Source organism: Coniosporium apollinis, assembly GCF_000281105.1.
Source record: "Coniosporium apollinis CBS 100218 chromosome Unknown supercont1.34, whole genome shotgun sequence".
Lineage (NCBI taxonomy): Eukaryota > Fungi > Ascomycota > Dothideomycetes > Coniosporium > Coniosporium apollinis.
This window is the reverse complement of record NW_006913296.1, coordinates 73,362-98,948: the sequence shown is the minus strand read 5'-3', so window position 1 is coordinate 98,948 and position 25,587 is coordinate 73,362. Positions and strand designations below refer to the sequence as shown.

General features: G+C 55.5%; 8 protein-coding genes across 8 annotated transcripts; 5 read left to right on the top strand and 3 right to left on the bottom strand.

Moving 5' to 3' along the window:
* Positions 1 to 95: 95 nt before the first annotated feature.
* Positions 96 to 521, top strand: W97_06660 (uncharacterized protein; the record flags this gene model as incomplete). The annotated part of the gene is made up of 1 exon (XM_007784534.1): positions 96 to 521. One exon carries the CDS (start codon positions 96 to 98, stop codon positions 519 to 521), a length of 426 nt encoding a protein of 141 aa, XP_007782724.1.
* A 2,378-nt stretch (positions 522 to 2,899) lies between these two features.
* W97_06659 (uncharacterized protein) lies at positions 2,900 to 8,336 on the top strand (the record flags this gene model as incomplete). Its single annotated transcript, XM_007784533.1, has 5 exons — positions 2,900 to 3,308; positions 3,374 to 3,497; positions 3,555 to 3,863; positions 3,947 to 4,785; positions 4,843 to 8,336. The coding sequence occupies 5 exons, from the start codon at positions 2,900 to 2,902 to the stop codon at positions 8,334 to 8,336; spliced, it is 5,175 nt and encodes a 1,724-aa protein (XP_007782723.1).
* An 858-nt stretch (positions 8,337 to 9,194) lies between these two features.
* Positions 9,195 to 10,023, bottom strand: W97_06658 (uncharacterized protein; the record flags this gene model as incomplete). The annotated part of the gene is made up of 2 exons (XM_007784532.1): positions 9,195 to 9,648; positions 9,770 to 10,023. 2 exons carry the CDS (start codon positions 10,021 to 10,023, stop codon positions 9,195 to 9,197), a joined length of 708 nt encoding a protein of 235 aa, XP_007782722.1.
* A 1,538-nt stretch (positions 10,024 to 11,561) lies between these two features.
* W97_06657 (uncharacterized protein) lies at positions 11,562 to 13,489 on the bottom strand (the record flags this gene model as incomplete). Its single annotated transcript, XM_007784531.1, has 2 exons — positions 11,562 to 13,170; positions 13,230 to 13,489. 2 exons carry the CDS (start codon positions 13,487 to 13,489, stop codon positions 11,562 to 11,564), a joined length of 1,869 nt encoding a protein of 622 aa, XP_007782721.1.
* A 368-nt stretch (positions 13,490 to 13,857) lies between these two features.
* Positions 13,858 to 15,423, top strand: W97_06656 (protein phosphatase; the record flags this gene model as incomplete). The annotated part of the gene is made up of 6 exons (XM_007784530.1): positions 13,858 to 14,014; positions 14,073 to 14,429; positions 14,484 to 14,592; positions 14,688 to 15,051; positions 15,112 to 15,177; positions 15,232 to 15,423. The coding sequence occupies 6 exons, from the start codon at positions 13,858 to 13,860 to the stop codon at positions 15,421 to 15,423; spliced, it is 1,245 nt and encodes a 414-aa protein (XP_007782720.1).
* A 401-nt stretch (positions 15,424 to 15,824) lies between these two features.
* Positions 15,825 to 17,213, bottom strand: W97_06655 (uncharacterized protein; the record flags this gene model as incomplete). Its single annotated transcript, XM_007784529.1, has 3 exons — positions 15,825 to 16,617; positions 16,675 to 17,055; positions 17,176 to 17,213. 3 exons carry the CDS (start codon positions 17,211 to 17,213, stop codon positions 15,825 to 15,827), a joined length of 1,212 nt encoding a protein of 403 aa, XP_007782719.1.
* A 1,804-nt stretch (positions 17,214 to 19,017) lies between these two features.
* Positions 19,018 to 21,955, top strand: W97_06654 (uncharacterized protein; the record flags this gene model as incomplete). The annotated part of the gene is made up of 3 exons (XM_007784528.1): positions 19,018 to 19,380; positions 19,454 to 20,473; positions 20,528 to 21,955. The coding sequence occupies 3 exons, from the start codon at positions 19,018 to 19,020 to the stop codon at positions 21,953 to 21,955; spliced, it is 2,811 nt and encodes a 936-aa protein (XP_007782718.1).
* Positions 21,956 to 22,918: 963 nt separating this feature from the next.
* On the top strand, positions 22,919 to 24,200 carry W97_06653 (uncharacterized protein; the record flags this gene model as incomplete). Its single annotated transcript, XM_007784527.1, has 2 exons — positions 22,919 to 23,309; positions 23,389 to 24,200. The coding sequence occupies 2 exons, from the start codon at positions 22,919 to 22,921 to the stop codon at positions 24,198 to 24,200; spliced, it is 1,203 nt and encodes a 400-aa protein (XP_007782717.1).
* Between the last annotated feature and the right edge of the window lie 1,387 nt (positions 24,201 to 25,587).

Below are 25,587 nucleotides of genomic sequence, written 5' to 3'. Positions count from 1 at the left end.
CTTGAGCACAATATCTTATACCAACATCGTCATCCTCACTGTCTGTGTATATACAACCTTCAGACAACAACAAGAACAAATACACACTACCCATTATGCATTTCGAAATCTCACCATCGACCTCACCGTCGACGCCGATCTCTATCGGCTTTCAGACTGGATCACCTGTGAACACATATCAGAGCTCTCCCTCAAGCCAAGCTCTGTCCTGCGCATTTCCAAGCTGGCCCACAGGCTCATCACTCGGGCGGTCATCGCTTGGCGGCTTCGGCAGCAGCGCTCCAAGCTCCTTCATCAGTGATCTGGATCTAATACCGGATGATCTTCTGGACGAACTCGACACAAGCATTCCTCTGCTCGACGCGCCACCGCCCCCACCACGAGAATATCTCGCCGTGGCAGCTCCACTATTACCTCTATACGCTTCTAAGCCAAAGCAACGGCGAAGGAGCTCCCGCAAGGAAAGACGACCCTCAAAACCGATGTCGCCGATCAACGAGTCGCCTGAGACGCCTGAGTGAAGCACGATACGCTAGGATTGGAACTCAACCTACATTATTCCAAGGTGCTGCGAGCCGCCATTTGCGACACGTCGCCTGGTCCTGACAACGATGTCGCTCAGAAGTATCCACACCACGAGGACTACTTCACTCGGACCCAACAAGCATCTCTGGCATGCAAGCACTTCGGGCTATATTACGGGCCTTTAAGGTCCACGGCGAGCACAGACTGCTCGAGGCGATGCGCGTACGCGACGGGCCTCGTCGTGTTGGCCTACGTTGTCTTAAGTCGCCAGGATGCCTAGCCTGTTCACCACAGTACGCGAGCTGCCATCCCTGGTGGCACCATGGACGAGTCACATGGTCATTACCACGACCCAATCCGTCGGACGGAAAGCTGTTGGGAACGTGGACGAAGGCGTACCCTGTGGCATCGGGTGTGTCTCCTGGGTTGGTACAGGAGCTGATGCGGAGGCCGTTTCGCTCAACGGCGTGTCCTGGCTGGACTGCTTCGCATGCCTAAGCGAGAACGGTTATTTTCATGTCACTGTGAAAGTAAACTTTGCGGCTTGCAGGGTGATGAACTTAAAAGGGTCTGGACACCACGCACGGTGCGCAGCTGGGACGCCGTTGCTGGGATCGCGGCTGGGATGGCGGGTGGACGGGCGGGAGATGAGGGGGGAAGCGGGACCTGGAGGCTTCCAGGGTGGTGGCGCTTAATTTATCACTTTTATCAATAAATTCAATGAATCTTCCCCTGTCACTATCACAACGTATGCAATGTTGTCTGCGACATGTACCAATTCGAGCACCGTGCTTGAGCGTGGCTCCCGGCAAGGGCATTGTGGTTCCTCGATGCAGCTCGTGCCTTGCCGACGCCCTTGCTGGAGTGCCAGCAGAAGTGATCGAAGATCTTACTCTACAACGCGCCGATGTCTTGGCTTCTGGAAGCACGGGGTGATTTCTTGTACGGGTGAATGGATACGGAGTGCCATGTTCGAGCGAGCAACTTATATCTCACGATCCGCCTTTTGGCCCCAAGGCCTTCAAAGAAGACTGTAACAGATAGGTACTCTATGCGTCAAGAATCTACAATGCGGCACTTGAATACTCTCTCTACCGTGAAATAAGTATAGTCATGTGTTTGAGAGCCATGGCACCCCGGGCAGGGCAGAACGGCATTCTACCAAGAGGGCTTCGTTATTGAACGTGAGCGGGCGTGGATGTAATCATAAACATTGGAGACCGCTTATTGAGGCTCTTGTCAGACTTGAGGATTGTACACACTAAGCTCCTTCAGACGTTGATGATGCCTCTATGGTTCTTCTGCACGGAGGTTCGCAGGCAGTGCGCATGCGAGGCAGCTTTACCAACGCTGTCCTGCTTTAAGACACCTCCTTCCCCTTGCCTGAGTGCCGGAATGGCCGCTTGTTCGGTTCACCACGTTGTGCGGCAACGTTTCTCAGGTCCTCGGTCTACTTAGCGGCTGCAGACGCTTCGGGTCACAAAATGGATGCTGTGAGCCCGAAAGGTACGATCTCTGCTGAGGTATCACCAACGGGCTCCGACTCGCTGCAAGCCTCGAAACACGCCACCCACGTCGCGCGAGCACTTCAGCCTTCCTCTGAACCTGTCGGAAATCTGATGGCTCTCAAGAAGTGGTGACTGGTAAGATATGCTGATATATAAACTGGACGAATACCTGCCGATGCTGTTGAGGTGCCCGTTAGCGAGGTACTTTACTCGAGCACCACTGCCCCGCTAGGCGCGAGACAACTGTGATTGGGCTCCCTGGATGTGACGAGAGCACCAATCAGAAGCCAGAACCCCGTCCTGCAGGACCATGCATTAAAGTTAGTGATAGAACGTCGTGTCACCTCCAAAAGGCGGCCGCCTCGCAGACGGCCATGGCCAAACTATTCCGTACAAGCCCAGCCGTTTGGCGCTGGTTAGATGCGCCCTTTCCCCTTTGCAGTCTTCTTCTCCTGCTCAGAGTCCGCACTGGCTGGTATACCGAGGGTCTCTCCGGTCTCGTCCTCGTACAGGCCCGGCTTCAGCGCCTCTGCTGTGGCCGTAAGCGCCCTGATTCGACTCCGGTTCCATTGCATTATATCCCTGCTGGGCGGTAGAGCTACACCAATCGCTCCGGCTGCTGCACGGTCTACCTTTGCTCTGTCCTCCCAGAACACACAGCACACATTCCTTGTCAATCGTGCGTGACAGTGGGTCTGCGCACCGAGTGTTCCCCTGCACTAACCTGCGCTCGCACTGCTCCGGTATACAAAGTACCCAAACCGCTTCTATTCCTGGAACTCTGCGAATGCTCTCTATCACGTCCCTGATACTCGACTTCCTTGCGGCGGCCGGCTGATAGAGACGCCGACACAGGTCAGCGCAGCATGTCGACCGGACAACTGTCGCGACAACGATCCACCTCACGAGCTTCGAACCGTTCAGCGAGACCACTTCAACCGCCCACGCCAAGTGTAACCCCAAAGATCGACGAGCAATTCGAGCCGTGTGCGGCGACGGCTGCGTTCTTCCTCTACGCACAGAGGGCCATTATACTATGCCTCCACCACGACACCTTAGCCATTGAAAGGCGATTCGAGCGGCATCGCGAGGACGTGCTATGGATATCGGCGGACAATGTTAGCGAGAGGGGGACGGGTCGATTGGTGGTGAGCTACGATGTTGGCAGTACAGCTATTGTGTGGGACCTCTTCACAGGCGAGGAGGTTGCCCGATTTGCTTCATATGAGCAGATACGTGTCGCGGCATGGATGAAGAACGGCAACGTTGCTTTTGGTCAGTAGTCGCCCAAGCGCGTCACCGAGAATCGCAGACACCAGAGCTGATGCACGTACGTTCAGGCAATGCGCAAGGAAACGTGATTTTGTTCGAACCATCAACATCGGAACATATTTCAGCAAGGACCATTTTTGATCCCATCACAGCACTGGCACCTGCCGCTGACTGTCGAACGTATGCCATCGGGTAAGCGGCCTGCAAGAGAACCTACCTTGAGCGCGCTTGCGCTGACCACTGGCCTAGCTATCAAAATGGCTCAATCCTGATCGCGGCGCTGCAGCCATCGTTTACCATCCTGCACACACTGACATCACCGAGAGCACCTTCTCCAATCACGGCTCTGTCCTGGCATGGATCGTCGTCAAAGCAAAAGTCTGAAATGCTGGCGACGCAAACTGCGGATGGCGACCTGCGAGTTTGGAGTGTGGCGAAGGCTCCCCAAACAGACCCTCCAAGCGTGATACGCATTCTTACTAGATCCGAAGGCGTGAACCCTGGTCTGTGCTGGTTCGCCTGGTCGAAGAATGGACGTATCGTGCAATACTCCGAAGGGTGAGTTGTGCATATCCACGAGAGCGGTGCAGGAGCGCTCAATCCGCGCGCGCTTACTAGAATCCCGCTAACGCCACCAACAGGCAGACCTGGGTTTGGGACGTGAGGACCAAGAAAGTTGCATACGTGATCGTACCGACTATTGACAGTGTTACTGCGATTGCCAACTATGGACCAACAGCCACACTCTTCACGCTTGGCCGTAACCATACTGCTCAGCAGTACGACTTAAATCCAAACAACACGCCGATGTTGGTGGCAAATGTGCAGCATGTGCCTCCAAACGCACCGCCATCACCACCAAACTCCATCGAAGAGCAGAAGGAGCAGCAAGCCGCTGCCAACCATACATTATCAGCAGCTGCTCCCGAGCTTCCGGATTTTACTGAGACCGAAAGCAGCGAAGGAGAGGGAGCCACTATGTCGCCGTTGCAGAGAATTGCGCAAGAGATGGATCAGCTAGAAGACGAGCGACGTGATCTTGTCGGCCCGTTAAGCCCTGTGTCCAGTAGGAGTTCGGTTAGTTCACGAGAGTCAGGCGGTAGGATGCGCTCTCACTCGCGCTACGACAAGATGTTTTCTTCTAGAACATCAGACGATTCGCTCAGCGACGGGACGGTGTTCTCATCGGGATCCTCCATCGGAACTGGCCGCGACAGTATATCTATACGTTCCATGTCCTCCGCAACTTCATCGAAGTACAAGTCCTCCAGTCTTCGAAAGGAGGTTCTTCGAAGCCCGGCGGAGACCAAGCCTCCCGCGGCCCTTGACTTGTTCCCCTTTGTCAAGGCGAGACTTAGTGACGTTCCATTCAGGACACCACAGTACGGTCCGCAACGAACAACCGATGATCTTCGACGGCAAATGCTTAGCGTGGTATTTGGTTGGGACGACGACATCGACTCGCTTGTGCGCGATGAGTGTAAGAGCAATTTCCTTTTCACATTATCCATATACGCTTTGCTGATAGGTTGCGTAGTGTCTCGACATGCCTCTGGCTCAGCCAGCGCCGTGCTGCTTTCAAAGTGGCTCGGTGATCTTGGTGCTAATGATGTTATGGCATCCATGATCGGGTCAGAGTCGATGACTTCGTCAGACTGGATGCTGTTGGCGCTAAGCGCTATGGGACCTGACTCGCAGAAGAAAGTCGGCGAAGCGTTCGTCCAGCGCCTGCTCGAGAAGGGCGACGTTCATCCTGCCGTTGCCATTCTCCTAGGGCTTGGTGAGATCAACGACGCCGTGGAGGTTTACGTCTCCCAGAAGTACCACCTAGAGGCTGTGCTCTTGACTTGCCTGTTCTTTCGGTCAGACTGGCAACGACAATCCCATCTCGTTCGTAAATGGGGTGAGATTGCTGTTGGACAAGGCCAACCCCAACTCGCTGTCAGATGCTTCTCCTGCACAGGTCTAGAAAGCTCAGAGCCGTGGTTTTCACCAAGGGCTCAGGATGAGGTCTTGGCTGCGCAGCAACAACAGAGTCTGGTGTCACAGCTGAGTCCGCCGCTCTCGCCACCCTCAGCCGGTCACAGTCGCCTAACCGCAAAAAATGCTTCTTTGAAGCTGATTACCAGCTTTGGCAACCATGGAGCGGCTCCAGTACCCTCAACGACTGACGAGCGGACACCAATGTTAGGTGTTGGGGTTACACCAATCGCCGAGTCCGCAATCTCTCCCAGTGGACCGCATCCATGGGGCAGACCAAGCGAACGAAGCGTTAGAGATCCTTCATCTGCGCGGACAGCTACCCCAGGCGCCTACGGTAGGAGAAGGTTACCATCTAGAGGCGGTTCAGACAGAAGCAATCTTGCAGACGCAACCCCTCTTGCAAGACCGCGTCACCTCACCCCTCAGACTGCCATTGACACTGCAGGAAGAGATGTAGACGTCACACTCACCTCCCACAGCCGGACCCTTTCTCAACATGGTGACAAAGAGCAGCTGATCACGCTTGATGCTGTTGCATTCGACCCCCGGACAGTCAAGAAACCTGATGCGCTACCTTCGCCCGCACTCGGCATGTTTACAAAGCTGCAAGAACAGTCTCGAGCTCGGAATGGATCTCGTGACAGAAAGCCGGATGGCCTTGAACTGCGCGTAGATGAAGTCCTGGTAACTCACGGAGCTCCAGCAACGGGCGAAACCGGTCCACCATCGTCGGCTTTCAGTCCACCGCTGATTGATGCCAGCCTAGCGAGCGCGAAGATCAGGGGCATTGACCAGTATATCAGCAGCCTTGAAGAAGCTAACTTTCACGCTCGACAACAGCGAGCTGAGAGCCGGCCACGCGCTGAAAGTCGGGATGGACGATCACGCAGCAGGCCCGCCCTCCGTGAGCAGTCCGAGAACAGGGGTCGGTCTGGAGTCCGGTACATCAGACCTGCAAAACGATCACCATCCTCACCTGTGCCCATGTCGCCAGAGGATGCAGGGTTCTACAACACGAACACCGAAAGCAACGATGACGAGCTTTATTATAAGGTCACTTCCCCCATCGGATCTGGATCTGAAAGACCCACCGCGAGAGCTCGGAGCAGATCACGTACAGCCGCGTCAAAAGTCAGGTCTGGCTCCAAAGTATCTCGGAGGATGGAGTCACCGGAAAGAGCTTCCCGCAGTAAGCCAGGCAGTCGGGCTGCAAGCAGAGCTGCGAGTAGACATGTCAGCCCAGAGAGATCTGGCGTAGACGAGCGAGGTTGGCCCGAACTCAGAGCTGAAGGCTTGCATACGCGTTCTCCTTCACCGCCCCTACCATCATCTGACCAGGCTCGCTTTCCGACAGACGATGAGGATAACATTAGAGACGATAGATCCGTTGGCACTCAACAGTCGAGGCCACGTCAACGAAGCACAAGCCGTCGTCCAGGCGAAAGAGCAAGAAGCAACCAGCGTGAAGCCTCTCCTGATCGATACGGGGAACGAGAGCGGTCACGGAGCCGGCGGCCCACTCAGCGACGGCCTAGCGTTCGCTTCGATACTCGCGAGGAGTCTCCTGAGAGGACGGCGAGCAGACAATCATCAAGATCCCGTATGCCAAAGATGCAGGTCGATGCGCCTCAAGTGCGCCAACCGCGAAGTTTAACAAAGAAGGAACTGGCGGCACGAGAACTTGAGCAACGGCGTCTGTCTCTAGCCAGACGCCCTTCCGCACCTGTCATACCTCATCCCGGTGAGCTAAGTGCCGGCCGTCCAGGACTTAGCGCTCGTTCCGTGACAGAGCTGGGCAATAATCCGGCGTCGTTCCTCCCGCCATTGTCTGGAGGAAGTGAGCACGGCATTAGTCGTAGTCAGTCTGTCGATCCTGAAGCGATGACCCGGTATGGTCCCAAGTCAACAAGCGGCACATCGACCTTCTCAACTCCAATTGGGCTTCCCGCAACACCGCGGGCTATGCGCCACCCACGGTACATGAGCACCGATCCAAATGAACGCGAATCCATACCGGCAGTACCGGAGATACCGGACCATATTATTCACATTACTGCGGAAGTTACACCAGCGGATGACGTGGGACCCCTTCTACCCTCAACAGTCTTTGGGCAAACCGGGCCGCAGGCACCACTGCCGCGTTCCGCTTCGGCACCTCCAGATCATGGAGCTGGGTTCCCTTCCCACGCTGCGTACAGGTCTTCGCAGCGGAGCAGGCAAGGCTCAATCGGTAGCCGGGGACATTCTCGAAAGCTGTCCCCTAATGAGATTCCCTCGGTCGGCTCCGTCGCCAAACGTTCTCCGCCCCCAATTACGGCCAGCATTGATGAGACACTACACGATAGCCAAGTCATAATCATTGAAGACAAGCAAGACGCTCCTCCTCTCCTCGCAGAGCTGCAGCATCTCAACGGGCCTCCGCCGCCGCCTCCTCCACCTGTCATGTTTAGGCCAAACCAGCATTTGACGGCAGTCCATTCTCCACCGGGCCATTCCTCTACCAGCAGTCTTGAGGTCATCAACATTGCGATAGATGATCACCCACGCACCACCAGTCCGTTAGCAGTAATGAATGGACCCCCACCATCGACGTCCCCAAACATGCATCGCCGTGGTCGTGGTAGTGTCAGCGACAACATTGGAAGCAGACTACGGGGTGTGACCGAACGCATGCGTAGCACATCACGCTCACGCGCCAAGTCGCCCCCAATTGAGCGCTACGTTCCATCACCGTACGAGACTGTCCTGCCACCCAATCCGTACACGCGGCATCCAAGCATCTCGCAAACAACCACGCCCGCTCCCCCTGAAATCTTAAGCCATCTTAGCTATGAAAGCATTCCACCACCCCCTCCGCCTCCACCCCCACCACCAGTAGGGGGCTTCGGCGCACCTTTGATGGAGGTGGTCATCCCACCCGACAACGCTGGGAAGGCGAACAATGCTTTTGGGGGATACAGAAACCCGAAAGAGATCAGAGCGAACATGCCGCCAGAACAGGTGCAGATGGGAGTCGCACCTATGGAGAGCCCGACCGGGATGATCTGAGGGCATCCTGTAACCACTGGGGCCTTATGGAAGTCACGATACAAGCTCTTGTATTGTTAAGATTCTTGCAGACGATCTTGCATTCTCAATCTTGCGCTCTGAGTCGAAACGGGGAATAACTTGTCTGAGCCGTGAAAGAAGACTAGGCACCATCTTCCGCTCGTGTTGCCTGCATCTGCCCTATGTTAGCGGACTCTTAACTTTAGCCCCGGCTTCTGCATCTCTAACCGCCTTAGAACTCCAGCATCAATACTCGTTATCATTTCTTTATCAAACGACATTACGGCCTTCGTACATACGCGAGCTTCCACGCACATAGTAGATACCCTTCGTCGAGCAGCGTCCAGGTGGCGGTGCGCTGTTCGTTCATCATGTGTTTCATGTCTTCATTCGCTGCCCATACCATTGGACATTTTCAATTACTTTACTCATCTCCTCCCAGCTTTTTGGCGGCATAGTCGTTCATCATTATTTTGTTGCATTTTTGTCATCTTTGCCGACAGTCGAAGAAGTGATGGGTGCACCAAATGTTTCGGTTTACTGTACATTCGTTTGGACACTGGAGAGGTACGGGAGAACTAGCTAAAAGCTATGATATAGGTTTGCCTCACGGCATCTTCTTGATCATGCGATATTATTGTTGGGCCGGCGATCGGGACCTTATGTGTTTACTAGCTAACCAGCGATTATATAGTATTACGTTCTCCTGCTCGATCTCTCCTGTCGCGTCTTGAGCATGACCTGACGCCCATCTCTGCCGCGTACGACTGATTATACATTAGACGTTTAACCTCTTTGTAGACTCGTGACTTTTCGACTCTGCTAATTCTCCCACCATGGCATGTATCTTGCTTTCCTTTACAGCTTCCCCAGCTCCATGCTATCATCTCGGTCTTCCTCGTTCACCTCCCTTTCCCCGCTGGCTCTCCCCATCCCCGACCTCCACCCCTCCTCCCGATCCGCAACTCTCCCTCCCTTCTTCGCCCTCCTCCACCGCTTCACAGCATGCGCCGCAAACCCCATATACACTGTATAGGCCAGCGCGACGCCGAACCCCAGCACGGCTCTGAAGATAGCGAGCCCCTTCCACGCGGCCGTCAGTACACCACCATACCTCCCCATTTCATAGTACTCGTATAACAAGTCGTAGGTAAAGATCCAAGTGGCGCAGCACCACCAGGCGCCCATGAGAATCACGGCTAACGAGACGGCCCAGGCGGGGTGGAGACGTGAATGGAGGTAGAACCAGAGATGCAGCGGGACGTGCACGGACTCGAAGATGAGGATCGAGATGCGGAGGAAGACGTGGATGCTAGAGGGCTGTTAGCGGTTGGTGGGGGACGGTGGGAGATGGTGGTGGTGGGCAGGAGCAATTTGTGACGACGGTGGGGGAAGTGGGTTTGGAGCAGACGAGGAGAGGCCGGTTGACTTACATGGCGCTGGTTGTGTTCTTCCACTCGATGCCTGTGCCATGAAAGGTATAGCAACGTCTTGTGCCTCTAGATTCGGAGCCGTAACAGCGCGTCTGGACGTGAGTAGCGCTGTGGACGAGGGCCGCGGCGGTGAAGATCCAGAGGAGGATCACTGCTATCAAGATGGGTATGAGGAGTAAGGGCCCGTATCGCGTGATGCCTCTCCAACGGTTGTCACGCTCGCGCAGGAGGTGCTGTAGGGCTGGCAATGCCATTTTGAGAGAGAGAGGGTTGATTTGGTGAACTTGATTAAGAGATCAAAGTGAGGTGTGTAGCCTATCTTGAAATATGAGTAACTAGGAAATATGGTTTGCTATATACACTGCACAGCCTCTTCTCAGGCCTCCCGCATCGTCATTCAGGAAGAGAAACAGTTTTGAAGGGGAGTGCAATTGACCGGTCCTTCTAGCGAATTGATTCAACTTAAGTCTTTCGCGGATGTTAGCTGGATCTGCCAGGCTTGAAGGCAGAAACGTGGAGCGACACGAGTAATTGGCGCAGTCGCCGATCCTTTCCATGTGCACTGCCTCAATGGATGTCAGGGAGCCTTGCCTGTCGGGCATATATCGAACGTCACATGCTTTCTGTATCCATACAGAAATGAAAGATTGCATCGGCGGAAGCATAGAATGCGAGAACAAACAGCAGCAGCCTATCAACAATCTGCTGTAAGTTTCCGATTCGGCAGCATTGATGCGGCTGCTCGAGTTTTTCAACACGAGGTTGCAGCAGCAAACTGACAATCAGCAGGTACTCTGCTCAAGAAGATCGCCGTGGGCAGTGCTTGAGAAGTGGCCATGATCCCGGTCGACGGCTCGCTTGTCGAAACGGTCAGTGACAGGGCAGAGCGAGAGATGTCGTCTTGAAGCGTCGCTAGAAAGAGCCCCAAGGCAATATTACTACAGGCTGGTAGTAGAGAGGTTTATTGAAGAGTAAGATTGAATAGATGGACCAATAAGCTAGATATAGAGATAGCATTTATTGAAAAGACAACAAACAACATTCTCAAACTCCATAAGGGCCAAAACACACGCACCATGACCACCAGATTAGGAGTGCAAAAAAGTCGATCCAACATCCCACAAACCCCCTCCCGTTACCAAGCGCGGGTAATCCAGCACCGCCATCCGGTGGTGAGATCGCGTCTGCAGAATTGCTTCCCTCGACAGTAGATCTCATTGCTTAGGTCCGCCCAGCAATCGCTAGTTACCTAAGCGAGTGGGAAACGAACACCATCGGATTCGAACTGGGCCCTCGCTTCGCAATTGAAGGGGAGGAGAGGTCGCAGATGCGTTGAACCTTCTTACTTTACGACCATCACAGCCGAGGTAAGAATCTGGGCTTGACAATAATCATACTAAAAACCGGCAAGCACGTGACCAGGCTTGCGATTCTACTTAGCTATACTCTGTCCATCACTAGAATGCACTCAATTTCGCTGCTTTTGGGAGCGTGATAAAACAGGGACATCATGTATAATCATTGCCATTGACACCATGAAGCTATGTTTCCTGGCTGTGAAGCTCCATAGTGGCTGCATACGGTTGCTTCATACTGTAATTCCTGCCGGGACTCATTCGACCGGTGCTATAGCAGCGACCTGCCCCAAAGCTATCGAGTAGGCTCCGACAGTATTTTGGTTGCTGCAGTCCGCTCACCTTGCGATGCCATGTCGCAATCCATTTTACCCTTTCTCGAAGTAGACGCTCAGTATCTAAGCCGTTTCGTTACGTCCCTATTGTGGTCTCTGCTTTCAAGTTACCGCATCAGGAACCGAAGCAGGCTGTACCGGCGAGGCAGCAACCGCAGCAACCGGAGCAGCAGCAGCCGGAGCCTGAGCCTGAGCTTGAGCTGCACCACCACTAGCCACAGGGCTCGGCCCACCAAACCCACCCCTCCCGCCTCTCCCACCCCTAAATCCACCCCCCCGTCCCCCCCTCATCACAGTCCCCCCCCTTGCCGGCGCCCCCGCATGCGCCGGCGACGGTCCAAACACCTTAGCCACCTTATCCTTCCTCTCAAGCACCTGCACAGCGCCCTGCGCCACCGTTACCGGGCTCGCCTTGATCGCCTTGACGAGGCCCTCCGGCTCAGCAAAGTCAACATACGCGAAGCCCTTGCGCTTGTCGATTTCGACCTTTTCGATGGCGCCGAAGACAGAGAGGGCGGTGTGGAGGAGGGGCTCCGTGATGCCTTGGGAGGGGTTGGCGTGTTTGAGGAAGGCGGAGCGGGCGGTTGGGTCGCTGAGGGTGGGTTTGGGGGGTTTGGGCGTGGAGAGGGGTGTTGATGGGGATGCTGCGGGTGCTTTGCTGGTGGAGTGGGTCGAGGCGGGTCCTTTGGGGGCTTGGGATTGTGCAGGTGGTTGTGTTGGTGCTGCGGGCGCTCTCTTCAGAATTGCTGGAGCGGCCGAGCCTGTTGGGACCTTGCTGGCCTCTGCTGCGGGTTCGGCGCTGTTTGTCTTCTCGATTAGACCAGCCTTGTGCGCGCGGCGTTCGGCCCGGGTCGAGCGTGTACCTTTTGGAGACGTTGGTGTCGGCTTCTCGATGGGCTGGGCTGGGACTGGAGCAGATGCTTCTTTGGCTGCCGTTGCTTCTGCCGACTTCTGTGTAGCCTCGGGTGGAGCATCGCGTTTCCCACGTCTACCGCCAGCCGGTCCGCCGAGGCCCAGGTCACGCTTGAGTATGTTGGCCGCAATAGCCGCGCTGCCTCGCTCGCGCTTCCTCTCGGCGGCGGGTCCTGTTGGTATCGGTGCAGCTTGTGCGGATGTTGCAATAGCTGGTTGCGAAGTAGCGGCTGCCTCCTTGCTCAAAACCTTGACTGCCTCCTTCGCTGCTTTGTCCCGCTCTGCCCTAGTCGGCTTCTTTGCTTTCTCCGGTGACACTGCGTTCTCTTTGCCTCCTTTCACGAGGATCTTCTTCTCCGAGGCCTTCTCATCCTTGGATTCTCCATGAGCGTGCTTAGTGGCGGGCTTTGCTGCAGCCTTGTCCTTTGCCGCCTTCTTCTCCCTCAAGTGTTCGATCAGAGGCGTTGTAGTGATCTTCTCCTCCTTCACACCGACCGGCGTCTCTGCCGCGTCGGGAGCAGCGGGTTTGGTAACTGGGTTGGTGAGACTTTCAAGGAAGTCCTTGAATTCGGGATCTTGATCGATAAGGCCTTGACGAGCATCATTGCGGCGTCTGCCACCGGGTATGCGTGGGTAAGGTGCGAATTCGACCGAGGGTGGCCCAATCAGCGCGGCGTCTTTGGTGGTGTTCCTGGCGTCGACGAACGCTGTCTGGCGGACTTTTTCTGCAAGCGGACCAAGGTGATTCTGGTCGGTGAGGTGTAGATAGGCTCGAGCAGGGCGTGAAGGCTTTGCCAGGCTACAAGCGGCTGTCAGTTTCTGCTTATGTTCCCGTACCAATAACTGATCTGCGCCTACTCTCGTGAGACTTTGCCCGCCTTGTAAAGAACCCAGTCCACCTTGCCTCCCCCGAGCCTCCACTCATCTCCTACAGCTGCCTCGAACTCCGCCTGTGTGAGACCGGGCGGCAGCCTGCGTACAACAACTTTTAGGCGTGGGGCTGCCGCTTTGGCGGATGAGCCGCGGGGCGCTCCATTGACGGCGGTGCTCTTCTGGATAGCGGCTGCTGAGATGGGGATGACGCCGTTGGCCTGCGCTGGGCCTGTTGGAGGGGCCATACGGCGGAAGTCGAGCTAGAAGAGCGCGCAATGGGGGTTTGTGTGTACTCCTTGCGAGAGACTCGCGGAGGGTGTTTGGTGTTGCAAGTTTCCTTGTGACGTTGACCGCCTGCAGATCCTCGGCCAGCTCACGCCCAAGAGATCCGCAGTCACCAAGGGCACCATCAACAGACCAACTTGCCGCCACATCTGTGAGGATTGCACGCGCAGTCAAGGGCAACGTTGAATAAGCATGTGCATCTTCGTGTACAGATAATACTGGACCGTAATACGACAGCCTCCAATATCGCAACCCCGGTATACACCTCCATCAAGCACATACTACCCGCCGAACGCAGCACATCACCGTATAGGGCCTCTCCATCACTATGGCGAAGGACCCCGACGTCCCCCAGCCGGGCCCAGCGCGCCTCTCCAAGGGCGCCGGCCCAGACGAATGGCTAGAAGCCGCGAAAGAGTGCAAATACCTACCCGAGCCCGACATGAAGCGGCTATGTGAGATAGTCAAGGAATGTCTCATGGAAGGTAAGCACCGGCTCAACCCCGTCCCAAAAAGAAAAACCCGCGCTCAGTCAGGCCGCAGAATCCAACATCCAGCCCGTCCGCACCCCCGTAACCGTCTGCGGCGACATCCACGGCCAGTTCTACGACCTCCTCGAACTCTTCCGCGTCGCCGGCGGCATGCCCTCCGACACGCCCGTCCCCGCTCCGCGCCCGACCGCCGCCCCGAAGACCATCAGCGCTGCGGACATCGAGCCACCATCGCAGATCACGGATCCGAAAGCGAAGCGGAAGATGAAGCGCAGGTTCCAGGCTGATAGTAACTACACCCGGCCGAGCAGTAGCAGTCCGCCGGGGCCTGGCGGTGACGAGGAGGAAGATGAGGATGAGGAGGATGAGGAGAGGGGGAGGCCGAGGAGTATTAGCGCAAGGAGGAGGAGTATAATGAGCGATGAGGGTGATGCGCCGCAGGGTGGTGCGAACAGGAACGTAGAGGGGAGTGGGGGTAACGGAAAGCAGAACTACGTGTTCTTAGGGGATTTTGTGGATAGGGGGTATTTTAGCTTGGAGACGTTTACGCTGCTGATGTGCTTGAAGGCCAAGTATGTGCCCTCCTTTACATTTACCAGACCTCCGAAGCCTGTTTCTCTCGGGTATGTGCAGAGTGGGCGGAGAGAAGCTAACCACATCACCAAAGATTTCCCGACAAAGTCACGCTCGTACGAGGAAACCACGAATCCCGCCAAATCACGCAAGTTTACGGCTTCTACGAGGAGTGCCAGCAAAAATACGGCAACGCATCTGTATGGAAAGCCTGCTGTCAGGTCTTCGACTTCCTAGCGTTAGCCGCTATTGTCGACGGGAAAGTCCTCTGCGTACACGGTGGGCTCAGTCCCGAGATCAGAACGCTGGACCAGATCCGCGTTGTTGCGCGAGCGCAGGAGATTCCACATGAGGGCGCGTTCTGTGACCTGGTGTGGAGTGATCCGGAAGAGGTGGACACGTGGGCTGTGTCGCCAAGGGGCGCTGGGTGGCTGTTCGGCGACAAGGTGTCTTCAGAGGTGGGGTCCGCCCGAGCATCTCGGAAATCCATTTAGGGTTCCTCTGACTATTCTTCGCAGTTTAACCACGTCAACGGCCTCCAGCTGATAGCGCGCGCCCACCAGCTTGTCAACGAAGGCTACAAAGTACGCCCCCAAAGCTTTCCCTTCTTTTGATCAACACTAATCAATCCTCCCCAGTATCATTTCAAGGACAAAGACGTCGTAACAGTCTGGTCAGCGCCAAACTACTGCTACCGCTGCGGCAACGTCGCCTCCATTATGAGTCTGCAGGAAGATCTCGAGCCCAAATTCACCATCTTCAGCGCCGTGCCTGATAACAGGCGCGCCGTGCCGGCAGGGAGGGGGACGAGGGGCGAGTATTTCTTGTGAGATCTATCGCGAGAGGGAGGGGGTGTATTCTGGAGGGAGAGAGGTGGTGTGTAAGAGATTGGAGAGAGTATTGAGATGTGCACACGTTATGATCTTTGACGTTACGGAATACCCAGCTAGACGGGGAGTCATGGGGCTTCGCGAAGGGCCAGAGTGGGCCACAGGGTGAAGAGGAAGGGTAGGAGATGGGAGTCGTTAATGCGCGTCCACGCACCATTGCATCCTCGCATGATGGCGGTGAGGGCTTCCGGCGCTTCTGTTGGTGGGTGGCTCTGGCACGGCATTGTATCATAGTTTCCGAGTCTTTGCATGTGTGAGTATATGTGATGAGTTAGATCATGCGATCTTATTTATATGGCCGACTTTGGACAAGACTAAGGTCGAATGCTTTCGATGTAACATCAGCGGCTACCGCCAACGTCTTTTTGAAGCATCTCCGCAATCATTTTTACATCCTGCGGGACACTGCCTCCGCCATCACTACCCACATGCCCGCTATCGTCTTGCAACGGCTGCTTGACGTGCGCTAGTAACTCGTCGAGCTCCTGCGCTTCCGCCTGTGACTGAGCTAGATAGTCAGATTCTAGCATGAAGCGGTCCGGTAGTGAGTTTGGTGTGTCGGAGAGTACCTGTATGGTCGGAAATTCGAGCACGACCTGTTCTCGGAGACACTCGAACAGGCTCTGAGACCCGGAGATGGGGATAAGCACGGGCCGGGCGCTGCTTGTATGTGGTTTTACGAGGTAGAAGTGGTAAGCAGATACTTCAGGAGACTCGGCTTTGATGGATGCGCTTGACGCTTGCCCATAGGAGGTGTCGGGCTTAGGCTGGGTGGACTCATCAGTCGGGAGCCTGGCTGGTAGTCCAGATACTTTTTGGATATCGTCCAGCGGACTACTAGCCTGACCAGGCGTTGCTGTCGATTGGGAAGAATCCTTGTTTGAGTTAGGAGCGGTTGACCCTGAAGTTTTTTGCACCCCACGTTGGACGGCTTCGTTGGTGTTCGATGCAGCGCGGGATTCCTGAACTCCCAGATCCAGAGAGTGACGTTTTCGCTTCTTGATTTTCCCCTCGAGGAGCGCGTGGTAGGCATCGGACAGCGGCGTTATGTCGAAGACTCCGTTGTCACGTCCATTCACGTCTCGGGAGCCGTCAGCGTGAATCCACTCGACAGTCCACATTATGCATTTCCGCCTTGGTTCGATTTAGTATGCGTTTTTGGAGTGTGTAGCACCAAACTGTATTACATACTTCTGGTTCCACCGGGACATGTTCATCCTCTGCCTGGACATGCCCTCAGGAGCTCTATCAATGATAACTCGAGTGGCCGCTACACGGGCGCGGAAGTCTGGATGCTCGCGATACCGCCGTCTCTTGCCATCTTCACTCGCAGCATCTACACTCCGTTCTTCTGCGTCTTCAGCAGCGACATTGATAGCCCGATGGACGCCGGTCAGGTAGTTGTAGTCGTGGTCAATGCCCGCAGGAGTGGCAAGCTGGCTCTTCCTCACGAAAGTAGTAGGATCCCGTATTCCAGAACACTGCGCTCGCTGCTTGTGCTTCTTGGAGCATTCCAGGGAGCATGTGCGCGCAGAGCACCGAGGGCACTTGTATTTGGGAGCCTCATTGTGACTACCAGCAGATCAGCGTTGAACATCACGTGGGCGAAGCCGTGAGGGCATGAGGCAGAAGGACGGGAACGGCGCACGCGTAATCGAAGATGAGGACCTGCGGACCAGAAGCAAGACTCACCAGATGCTACACAGCTCGCTCAGCAGTGGTTGGTCCATCTTGGACGGGAAAACAAGCGTTCGAGCGAGATGGATCGACGTCGGCCGTGTGCAGCCCTTGGGGACCCGTTTGCGTGGTAGCAGGGAGTTTAGTGGACCAAAGGCCTTGTTTCCTTACAGGTGTTGGCGTAATCGAAGCCAGTCGAGCTTGTGTGACATGCCGATGGGATGGCAGATGCAGACTTTAGCACAGAGGCCTTCAGATGTTGATCTACAGTTGGCTGAGTTAAGTCGTATTCGTTTTCGATCAGATTACCCTCGTGCTCTGAAGCGGAAGGACGCTGCCGTGGCCGAAGAGTTCTACACCAACGTTAGCGCGGGATGCGAGGACGGGAAGGAAAAGCCGTGGAGAACGAAACGAAGATTTACCCAAGGATCTGGCCGTCAGCCGTCGGAAAGAGCCAGGGCCTGGCTAGGGCTACCTGGCTGCCTGGGTACCTACCTACCTAGCTGGGAGGATCTTGGGGCAACAGGGAATCCGGTGCCCTTGCGAGTAAGCGCGCACTAGCTCCATCCTCCTTGTCAAAGAGAATGTATTGTGTACTGACATGATCCATAGGTGCGTTCGAATCGAAAGTTCAACGAGCACATGTCGGATCACTCGCGTCCTGTCTCTGTGTCAAACAGTGGACAAGGTACAAGATGCCTGCAACAGAACCTCCGACCTCAGGTCTGCCACTCGCCTCCGAGGCAGGACCGGTCCGCTGAGCTTTGAGCGTGGAGCGGTCGAGGAATTCTAGGGTTTAATGGATGATTGGTACCGGTGATTTCTCAACTACGTTTCTAGGGTGCTATGGTTACCTTACCGCGTGTCCCTTTTTGGTCCGACAGACAAACTGCCAGCCAGAAACGGAAGGACGGAGCACTCGCCTCCACTCGTCGGATCTTGCTCCTCCGCAAAACACTGCTCGACCACTCATACCGCAGTCCAATCACTAAGATGTGGCAGCTGTCAGAGACTCCAGCATTGCAGGCAAAGTAAACGGCAGGCACAGGTGCTCGAGTACCTAGGTATTCATCTCCTCCGCAGAAAGCCCCCAGCCGGCTCCAAAAAGCCACTCGGGCCTCATAGACGAACGGCGCAAAGGAAATGCCCCTATTCGTCACCTCACCAAGCGAACGGAGTGCAGGCACCACGTTTGCCCTGGAACATGTGCACGGAGGCCGATCTGGCGATCTGATACGAAGACTGCAGCATCGACGCCTTTCAGCTTCGACAAGGGGCGATCAGGCGTGGCAGTGATCGTTTGCGTTTGTGAGTGTGCAGCAGCAGCATAGTCTAACGAGTCCAACGAGTGATTCTCGCTGTCGTCGTCTGCAAGATGTGCAGGACGGTCGAAGGTGGATGGCGGACTTTGTTGTGGAGTCCCGGGCGTTTCCCGACCAAACCTTGCACGACTTGCTCCTGCTGCATGGGTCGCAAGGCAGTCAGTGGCCGCTACCTTAACTCAAACAAATCTCAGCATCCCATCAGCTTGGGCCAGCGGCGCCAGGGCAGGCCCAGCGAATCCTCCTCAATTGCTCCCCTCGCCCAGCTTTCTCCTCTCACTCTGTCACTTCGAGTACAACGCCTGTCAATTGCAAAAAATACTGGGGCTCCGTTCAGCTGCTCGTTTCATTCTTTATCAAGCCGTTGCACTATCCGGCAGCCCACCACGAGTCGTTTCTCATCCTCTCCGACGTAGTCTAATGTCAATCTGATCTGCCGCTCGTCCATATCAGTTCCATCGCGCTCACAGGCCGGTCCTTTGCGCTGTGCGGGAGAGTGTTCGATTGCTTTGGTCAGAAATACCGAGTGTCCACAATGGCGCCCTCACTCACTTCCCGTCCGCGGTCGGGCGACCGTCCCCCATCCGCTGCCCAGGGCGACAGTCTCATCGTCCCTAGCAGGAATTCCTCGCTCCATTCGAGGATTACTCAACCGCTGCCTTCGACCCTCAACACCAAGCCAGGACAACGAACGCCGAAAACCCTTACCCATGCCTACATGGTCTGCGGTGTCGGCCGGGAGCCTTCGCAGTGGGTAAAGGCTCCGGCAACGGCTCAAGGGAAGATCACCCATATGAAGGGTGCCGTTGGTCAATTCTGGTTGCCTGAGATCTTAGGAAGCAGCCCGAGACTGGAGCAAGACAGGGAGGTCGCGAAGTCGTTGCATGCAGCAATGCGGGTAAGCCATCTCCTGGTGGAGCATGGAGCCGACCATGCCGGACAGTCTGCTCACGTGCACTCACACTTTCCAGGCATGTTTTCCTCACGATGTTGAGATTTGCACTGGCAGGAGCCAGCCTCACTGCGTGCACCACTCCTTCGTTCTGCAACAGGACTCTTCGCAAACTCTGTATGGCATCGCACTGCGTGTGTGGTCAAGAGCCGACGAGAAGAGGGCAGATACCATCCGCGATCTGCGGAAGAGGACCGAGCCAGACTACTACGAGTCGCCAGAGGAGACCTACTGGATTCCTTACTGCCTGAGTTTCCTCTCCAGGTATCCTCTTTACAATCTCCTGGGAGACTATCTGCGCGGCATGTGGATTCACTGGAACAAGGCGACCAACCTGTTCCACGCTGAAGAGGTCTCGCGCATCCTCAGCTTCCCAGCGCCGCGACTGAACGACCTTGTTAGGATCGACATGAAGGATTACGCTCTTTGCTATCAGTTTCCATCCTCGCCTACTGGCTTCCAGAACTTCGCAATGTGGCCGCTGTTCACCTGCTTGTCTATACCGAACATTGTAGGCGTGCTCGAGGCGGCAGTCTCACCGACAAGACGCATCATCTTCGTCAGTCACTACCCAGCGATGCTCACTGTAGCTTCTGAGACAGTGAGGTTTTGCGTCCGCGTCTACGAATGGAGCGGCCTCTATGTTCCAGTCGTTCATGCGCGTCACGTGCACGAACTTGTCCAGGAACCGGGGCCCTACATCCTTGGAGTCACAGCAGAATGCCGTACTCTCTTCACAGCACCTGGCGACGCGCTGGTCGTTGATCTTGATCGGAACTTTGTTCTCACTTCCAGCCCGCCGACAGCTCTCACGCCTGGTCAAAGGACGAAGATGATCAGCCGCCTGACCCAAGCGCTCAATGGCGAGGTGTCCCCCTCTGGTGTGCCGCAGCATCTCCGGTCAGCATACGGCGGGGGCAAGCTCGTTCCTGCTGGCCAGATCATTGTCATGCGTGGTGAAGTTGAGAGCATTCAAGATCCTACCTGGTGGAATCAAGATGCTGTCATGGGCATTATGGACCACGTCTGCGAGAAGCTGGTAAGCACTCATCCTTGCTGAATTGCAGGACTTAGAAAACTTACTTGTCCCCAGGGCCGAAACACTGGCGTCAAGGCTCTGTTCGGAGGTCAGGTGAAGAAGCCGCTGATGACCAAGGTGTCGATGAGGCATCTGAACGAGCTTGTCCGCGAGCGTAACCAGTACTCCAGAGATGCTATGGAGGCGTGGCAAGATTTCATCAATCTCAAGGGCAGGATGGACACCGAATTGTCTAAGGTCACCAAGAGGAACAACTTCCTTGTCGAGGAGCTTGAGAGCTGGAAGCAACAGTTCCTCAAGTTCCAAGCATTTGCTGAACAGCTCACGAAAGAGACCCAGGACCTCAAGGTTAAGATCGAGAATCACAAGCGCGAGAACCGCCGTCTTACTGGCCTCATCGATCAGCAGAAAGATGATGCTGCTCGCCTCACCGTACGTCTGTCTGGCACGGAGAAGCAGCGGGACGATGCTCTCGAGGCGCTTGTTTTGCAACAGGAGATTGCCGAGGAGCTCGAACTGGAAAGGAAGCGCAACAAGAAAGAGCTCTCTGCTCTGCAGCACACTAACACTACCATCCTCCGCCAACGGGATGAAGCTCAGCGAGTGGTGCTTCATCTTCGTGCGCTCATCGACGGCCAAGCCCACCACATGGAGCACATCGTCAAGTCATTGTCGTCGGCGCCCGAGATCTCCGAGATCATTGAGGAAGGTTTCGAGGATGTTCCTGAAGAGGTCGAGGATGAGGATTCCAACACCGAAAAACACGGGGACCAAGTGAGCGAAAAGGATGTGTCCGAAGTGGGCACCATCCGCGGCATTCCCGGCATGGACTCTCGTGGATCTAGCCGTGCTTTCAACCGGTCCAGCGTGGACATCAAGCACTTGGACGCCGAGGATGTTTCGCCTGATATGGAGAAGAGACTACTCAACAGCCCTGTTACGCGGAAGCGCCTGTCACAGATCACCATGGCAGATGTCGCGGACAGGCATCTGCGCGACAAGACCGATGCGATCGCGTACATCATCCGAAACATCTCGGAGCAATGCGCTGCCGCCGTCGAGGGTCTGCAGCTCGCTCAACGAGCGGATGTCGAGGATGGTTCGCCAGTCGCGAAGTCAAGCCATGGGCGCAACTTGTCGGTCTCTGAGCCTGGAAGCGCTAGCCAAGGTAGCGAGTATGGCGATGAGTCTAGCTTCCTTCATCCAGAGGTCCACTCGAGCATCCCACCTACACCGGATCTGGTGCACAACCGATCAAGCACCTCGATGTCAATTGCGAGCCAGTCGACGACGCCGGAGAGGCACAGCCTGCAGCAGTACAAGCAGGAGGATATCCCGGAAGTGCCGACCCGGATTCTCGAGCATGGTGAGGAGACGTACGAGGGCGCTGAGTCAGAGATGCAATCTGTTGAGCCGCCTGTCTCGAAGTATGCGACGGGCATCCGGCGGTCCGCTGACGGCAGGATCATCAGCTCTGCGTAAGCCGGTATTGTCTTTTTTGGCAGGCGGTATAGCTCGTCTTGTTTCTCAACGGTCGTTTTCTGGATGATATGAATTTTGGTACGGTGTTATCTGGTTACTTCTCTTGAAGGTGAACTCGTCCTTCTCCCCTTGGCCGAGGGCTCTATTTCATGTTCAGGGCGGAGCGGGTTGGAGTTGTCTTGGCGGATTCTGGTTGTTTCTTGGGCGATGGAAGTTTGTCTATCCTGGAGGTATTTATAATACTGCGCTTTTGGCGACCTGGGTGTTCCTTGTTGACATTTTGCCTTCGCCTTTTTCCATCCCAAGGGTTTACATGCACAGAATAGCTATGGAGTATTGGCGGTATTCTTGGAAAGGGAACTTGATAGATATCCGTCGAAAACTGCTCCAGTCTTACCACGATTGAAGTGATAGTGTGATCTACTGGCTCAGCATCGCTGCGCTTCTCAACAGAAGTCACCGGAGAAGAGCCTGAGGTGAACCCGCATTGAGATCCTTCGCTACGCTCGCGTAGGGTATGACTTCTGACCTGCATACACCGACCTTGTGTTCCTCCCCCAAATGCCTCAAATTGTCCAAGCAGGGCTCCATTTTCAGTCTTTAATGTCACGTGTGGATGCTGCCATCTCGAATATTTGCTAGTCGCCCCTGAAACGGACGACCCCCTGGTGATCGTCAGGGACGGACGCAAGTCACCCCTGATACTAAATTCAGGGGGGCCGACGTCAAGCGCTACCTTTGGCGACTAGTCGTAAGCGCGGATTCACACCACCGTAAGCGTTGGAGAATAGCTGCACCTGGACCGATGGCTTCGTACTCTGTGTTTCTTACATGAGTCCCTAACTGCTAATAATCCATTGTTCTTGTGAGTTGGATCATTCTATCTACAGTCTCTTGGTTATCGTCTTTTAGAAAAAAGTCACCCATGCTTCCTCGTGTATACTCTCTTTATCAAACCTTTCAATGAGCCCCCTCGACATTCTTCTCGTTTTGTTCTCCCTAAACCTCCGCACGACTCGGGCGGCAGCCTCCGCAGACCTGATAACCGCCTCCAAAGACAACTCCCCCAGTTGCGGCTGTTACGAGATCTCATCCGACTCGTCGCCAGTATACTTCACATACCACCGTTTCTACGACTGGCGCAACCTCGCCTCCTCTCCAGATCAGTTCACCAGCATACCTCCGTCGCTAGAGGAGGATGAAGACCTGGGAGCAGAGGAGCTCGCCGACACATACCAGGATGTGCTCAACGGTACGGAGTGGAATCAGGACTGGGGTATCATGAGTTGGGGCAAAGAGACTACGGTGGAGGCGCCTGTAAGGATGCAGAACTCGGCTGCAAATGTGTACATCGGTACGTCCTCCCCCACCTCACAAACCCTAGACCCCTTACCAAGCACACACCATACTGACCTGATCCCCTCACTCTACAGCACAGCGCAACGCCGCCATACCCAACACCTCCGCCTCCGACGTCGAAACCCCTTCCGAAGACATCGAACCCTACACCACCCACCTTGCCCTCCGCACCACCCGCCACCCCACCTTCCAATCCACCGCCGAGATTGAGAACCAGCAAAAGAACCTCCTCCACGCCTCCGTCCGCTTCCGCGCGCGCATAACTGGCGACCCAGGCGCCGTAGCCGGCCTCTTCACCTTCGTCGACGACACCAACGAGTCAGACATCGAGATTCTAACCTCCGACGCTGCAAGCACGATCCGCTACTCGAACCAGCCGACCGTGGACAGCGAGAGCGGGGAGGAGATTCCCGGGAGCAGTTTACCCGTCACGGGGCTAGGGAGTTGGCGAGAGTGGCGGACGCATCGCATTGACTGGCTGCCGGGGCGGTCGACGTGGTATATGGATGAGGAGCTGGTAGCGAGGAGCGAGTACAGCGTCCCACGGAAACCATCGGGGCTGGTGATGAACCTGTGGAGTGATGGCGGGAGCTGGTCCGGGAACATGAGTGTGGGCGCAGAGGCGCTGATGCAGGTGCTTTGGGTGCAGGTTGTGTTTAATGTCTCGGGGCCGGTGGGAGGGATGTGTGGGGAGGAAGGGTGTGAGGGTGGGAAGAGGAAGAGAGGAGAGGATGGGTGCACCGTGGTTTGCAGGGTGGATGGCGTGCAAGAGGTAGGAGTTCCAGAGGTAGCATTCCGCGTCTCCGCGGCAAGCATAAGGCTTTCTGGTCCTGGGAGCTGGATCTTCGTCGTTGCGGCTGTGATGGTTTCTATACTAGGTCTGTAAGCAATTCTTCATGGTGTTCGTGATACCCGCTCTGTTTTCAAGGTCAGGTGTATTAGCATCTAAGCAGGGAGTGGGATTGAGTAACAGGTTACATCTACTACAAGCAAATTGTCACTGGTAGCGTGATTGGTCCGGGACGAACGTAATGGGGTTCAGTATCTTGCCAAGAACCCAGTACGCTCTTGTTCAAGAAGGAACTGGCCGGGGCGTCGTGTCACAGCGGCCGGCGACTCCCGATTGGCAGGATTCTACGGAAAATTGTACAATGAAGCTTTCAGCCCAGATGGCTGTCTGCCCACGGATCGCAAAAGTCAAAATCTCGTGAGCGGGAGATGAAAGCTCCGCTGCCGAACTGTGGCTGATCCAGCGGCACGGGGAGGATGATCAAACACTTTTCCAGGCGTTCGGGCCGGCGCAAGAACGTGCGCTCGATAATTCCTTGGTAGAATGGTCTACGGCAACCCTGAACTTTGTGAAATCGAGTGTCTGAGACTTCCAGCTGGTACCAGGCGAACTGAGCTGTCAAGGGACCGCTCGAGGTTGCTCAAGACCTGAAGACTTAGCGAGTTGGTTGCTGAGAGGACTTGGAGTAAGCGGAAACCTTCTGGCTGCTCCGGCGTAGTTAGGTCTAATCTCCTTCACCCAGGATATTCGCTCTCACGAGCATAATATCCAGGTTATGAGGGCTCATGGACCATTTCGCGCCATTACCCGGGATGTCTGGGGTCCCTTGCGGACTCAGCCCGGCTTGTTCCCTGCGCGGGAATTGGAGACCTGCCTTAAGAGCCTGCGCAGCAATCGTTTACCCGACCTGGGAGTATTCCGATCGCGCGGTAAGTAACTCGGAGAGTAACAGACGTCGCTGGCAGATTGGTATCGTTGCAGATGCCACTGAATGCGAGCACCCGACTGCGGTAGAAGCAAAAGTCTTCGGGTAGATGCAGCTAGGCATCATCGACTCTTCGAACCGCATCTTAGAAAGCTGCCGTACCACAGAGAGATGTGCATTATGACGAGGGCTCGAGTGAGACTGCTCTTTGCAATGAACCAGACCGTGATGCAAATGCGTCAGACTGCGCTTTGGAAGGGGACATAGAATGCGAACATGTTCTTACCTTGAGAACCGCCGGAGCTCTGGTTTGTGCTGGGAGGCCGCTGGCCGGCAACTAGTAGGCAGGAACCACGGAGCAATCACAACTCCTAGTCGTCAGGATCGCGGTTCCACCAGGCTATTCGTTGATGCTTCCGTAATCCGTATCTACCCAGGTAGGCCACTGATAAACTTCGTGATGGTGTCCGCTGTGAGACCAAAGCCACTAATCCTCCGCCCGGACTCGGGGATGCCCCTATCCCTAGAATCCCCCCTGACTAGAGCAGGCCGCTTGGG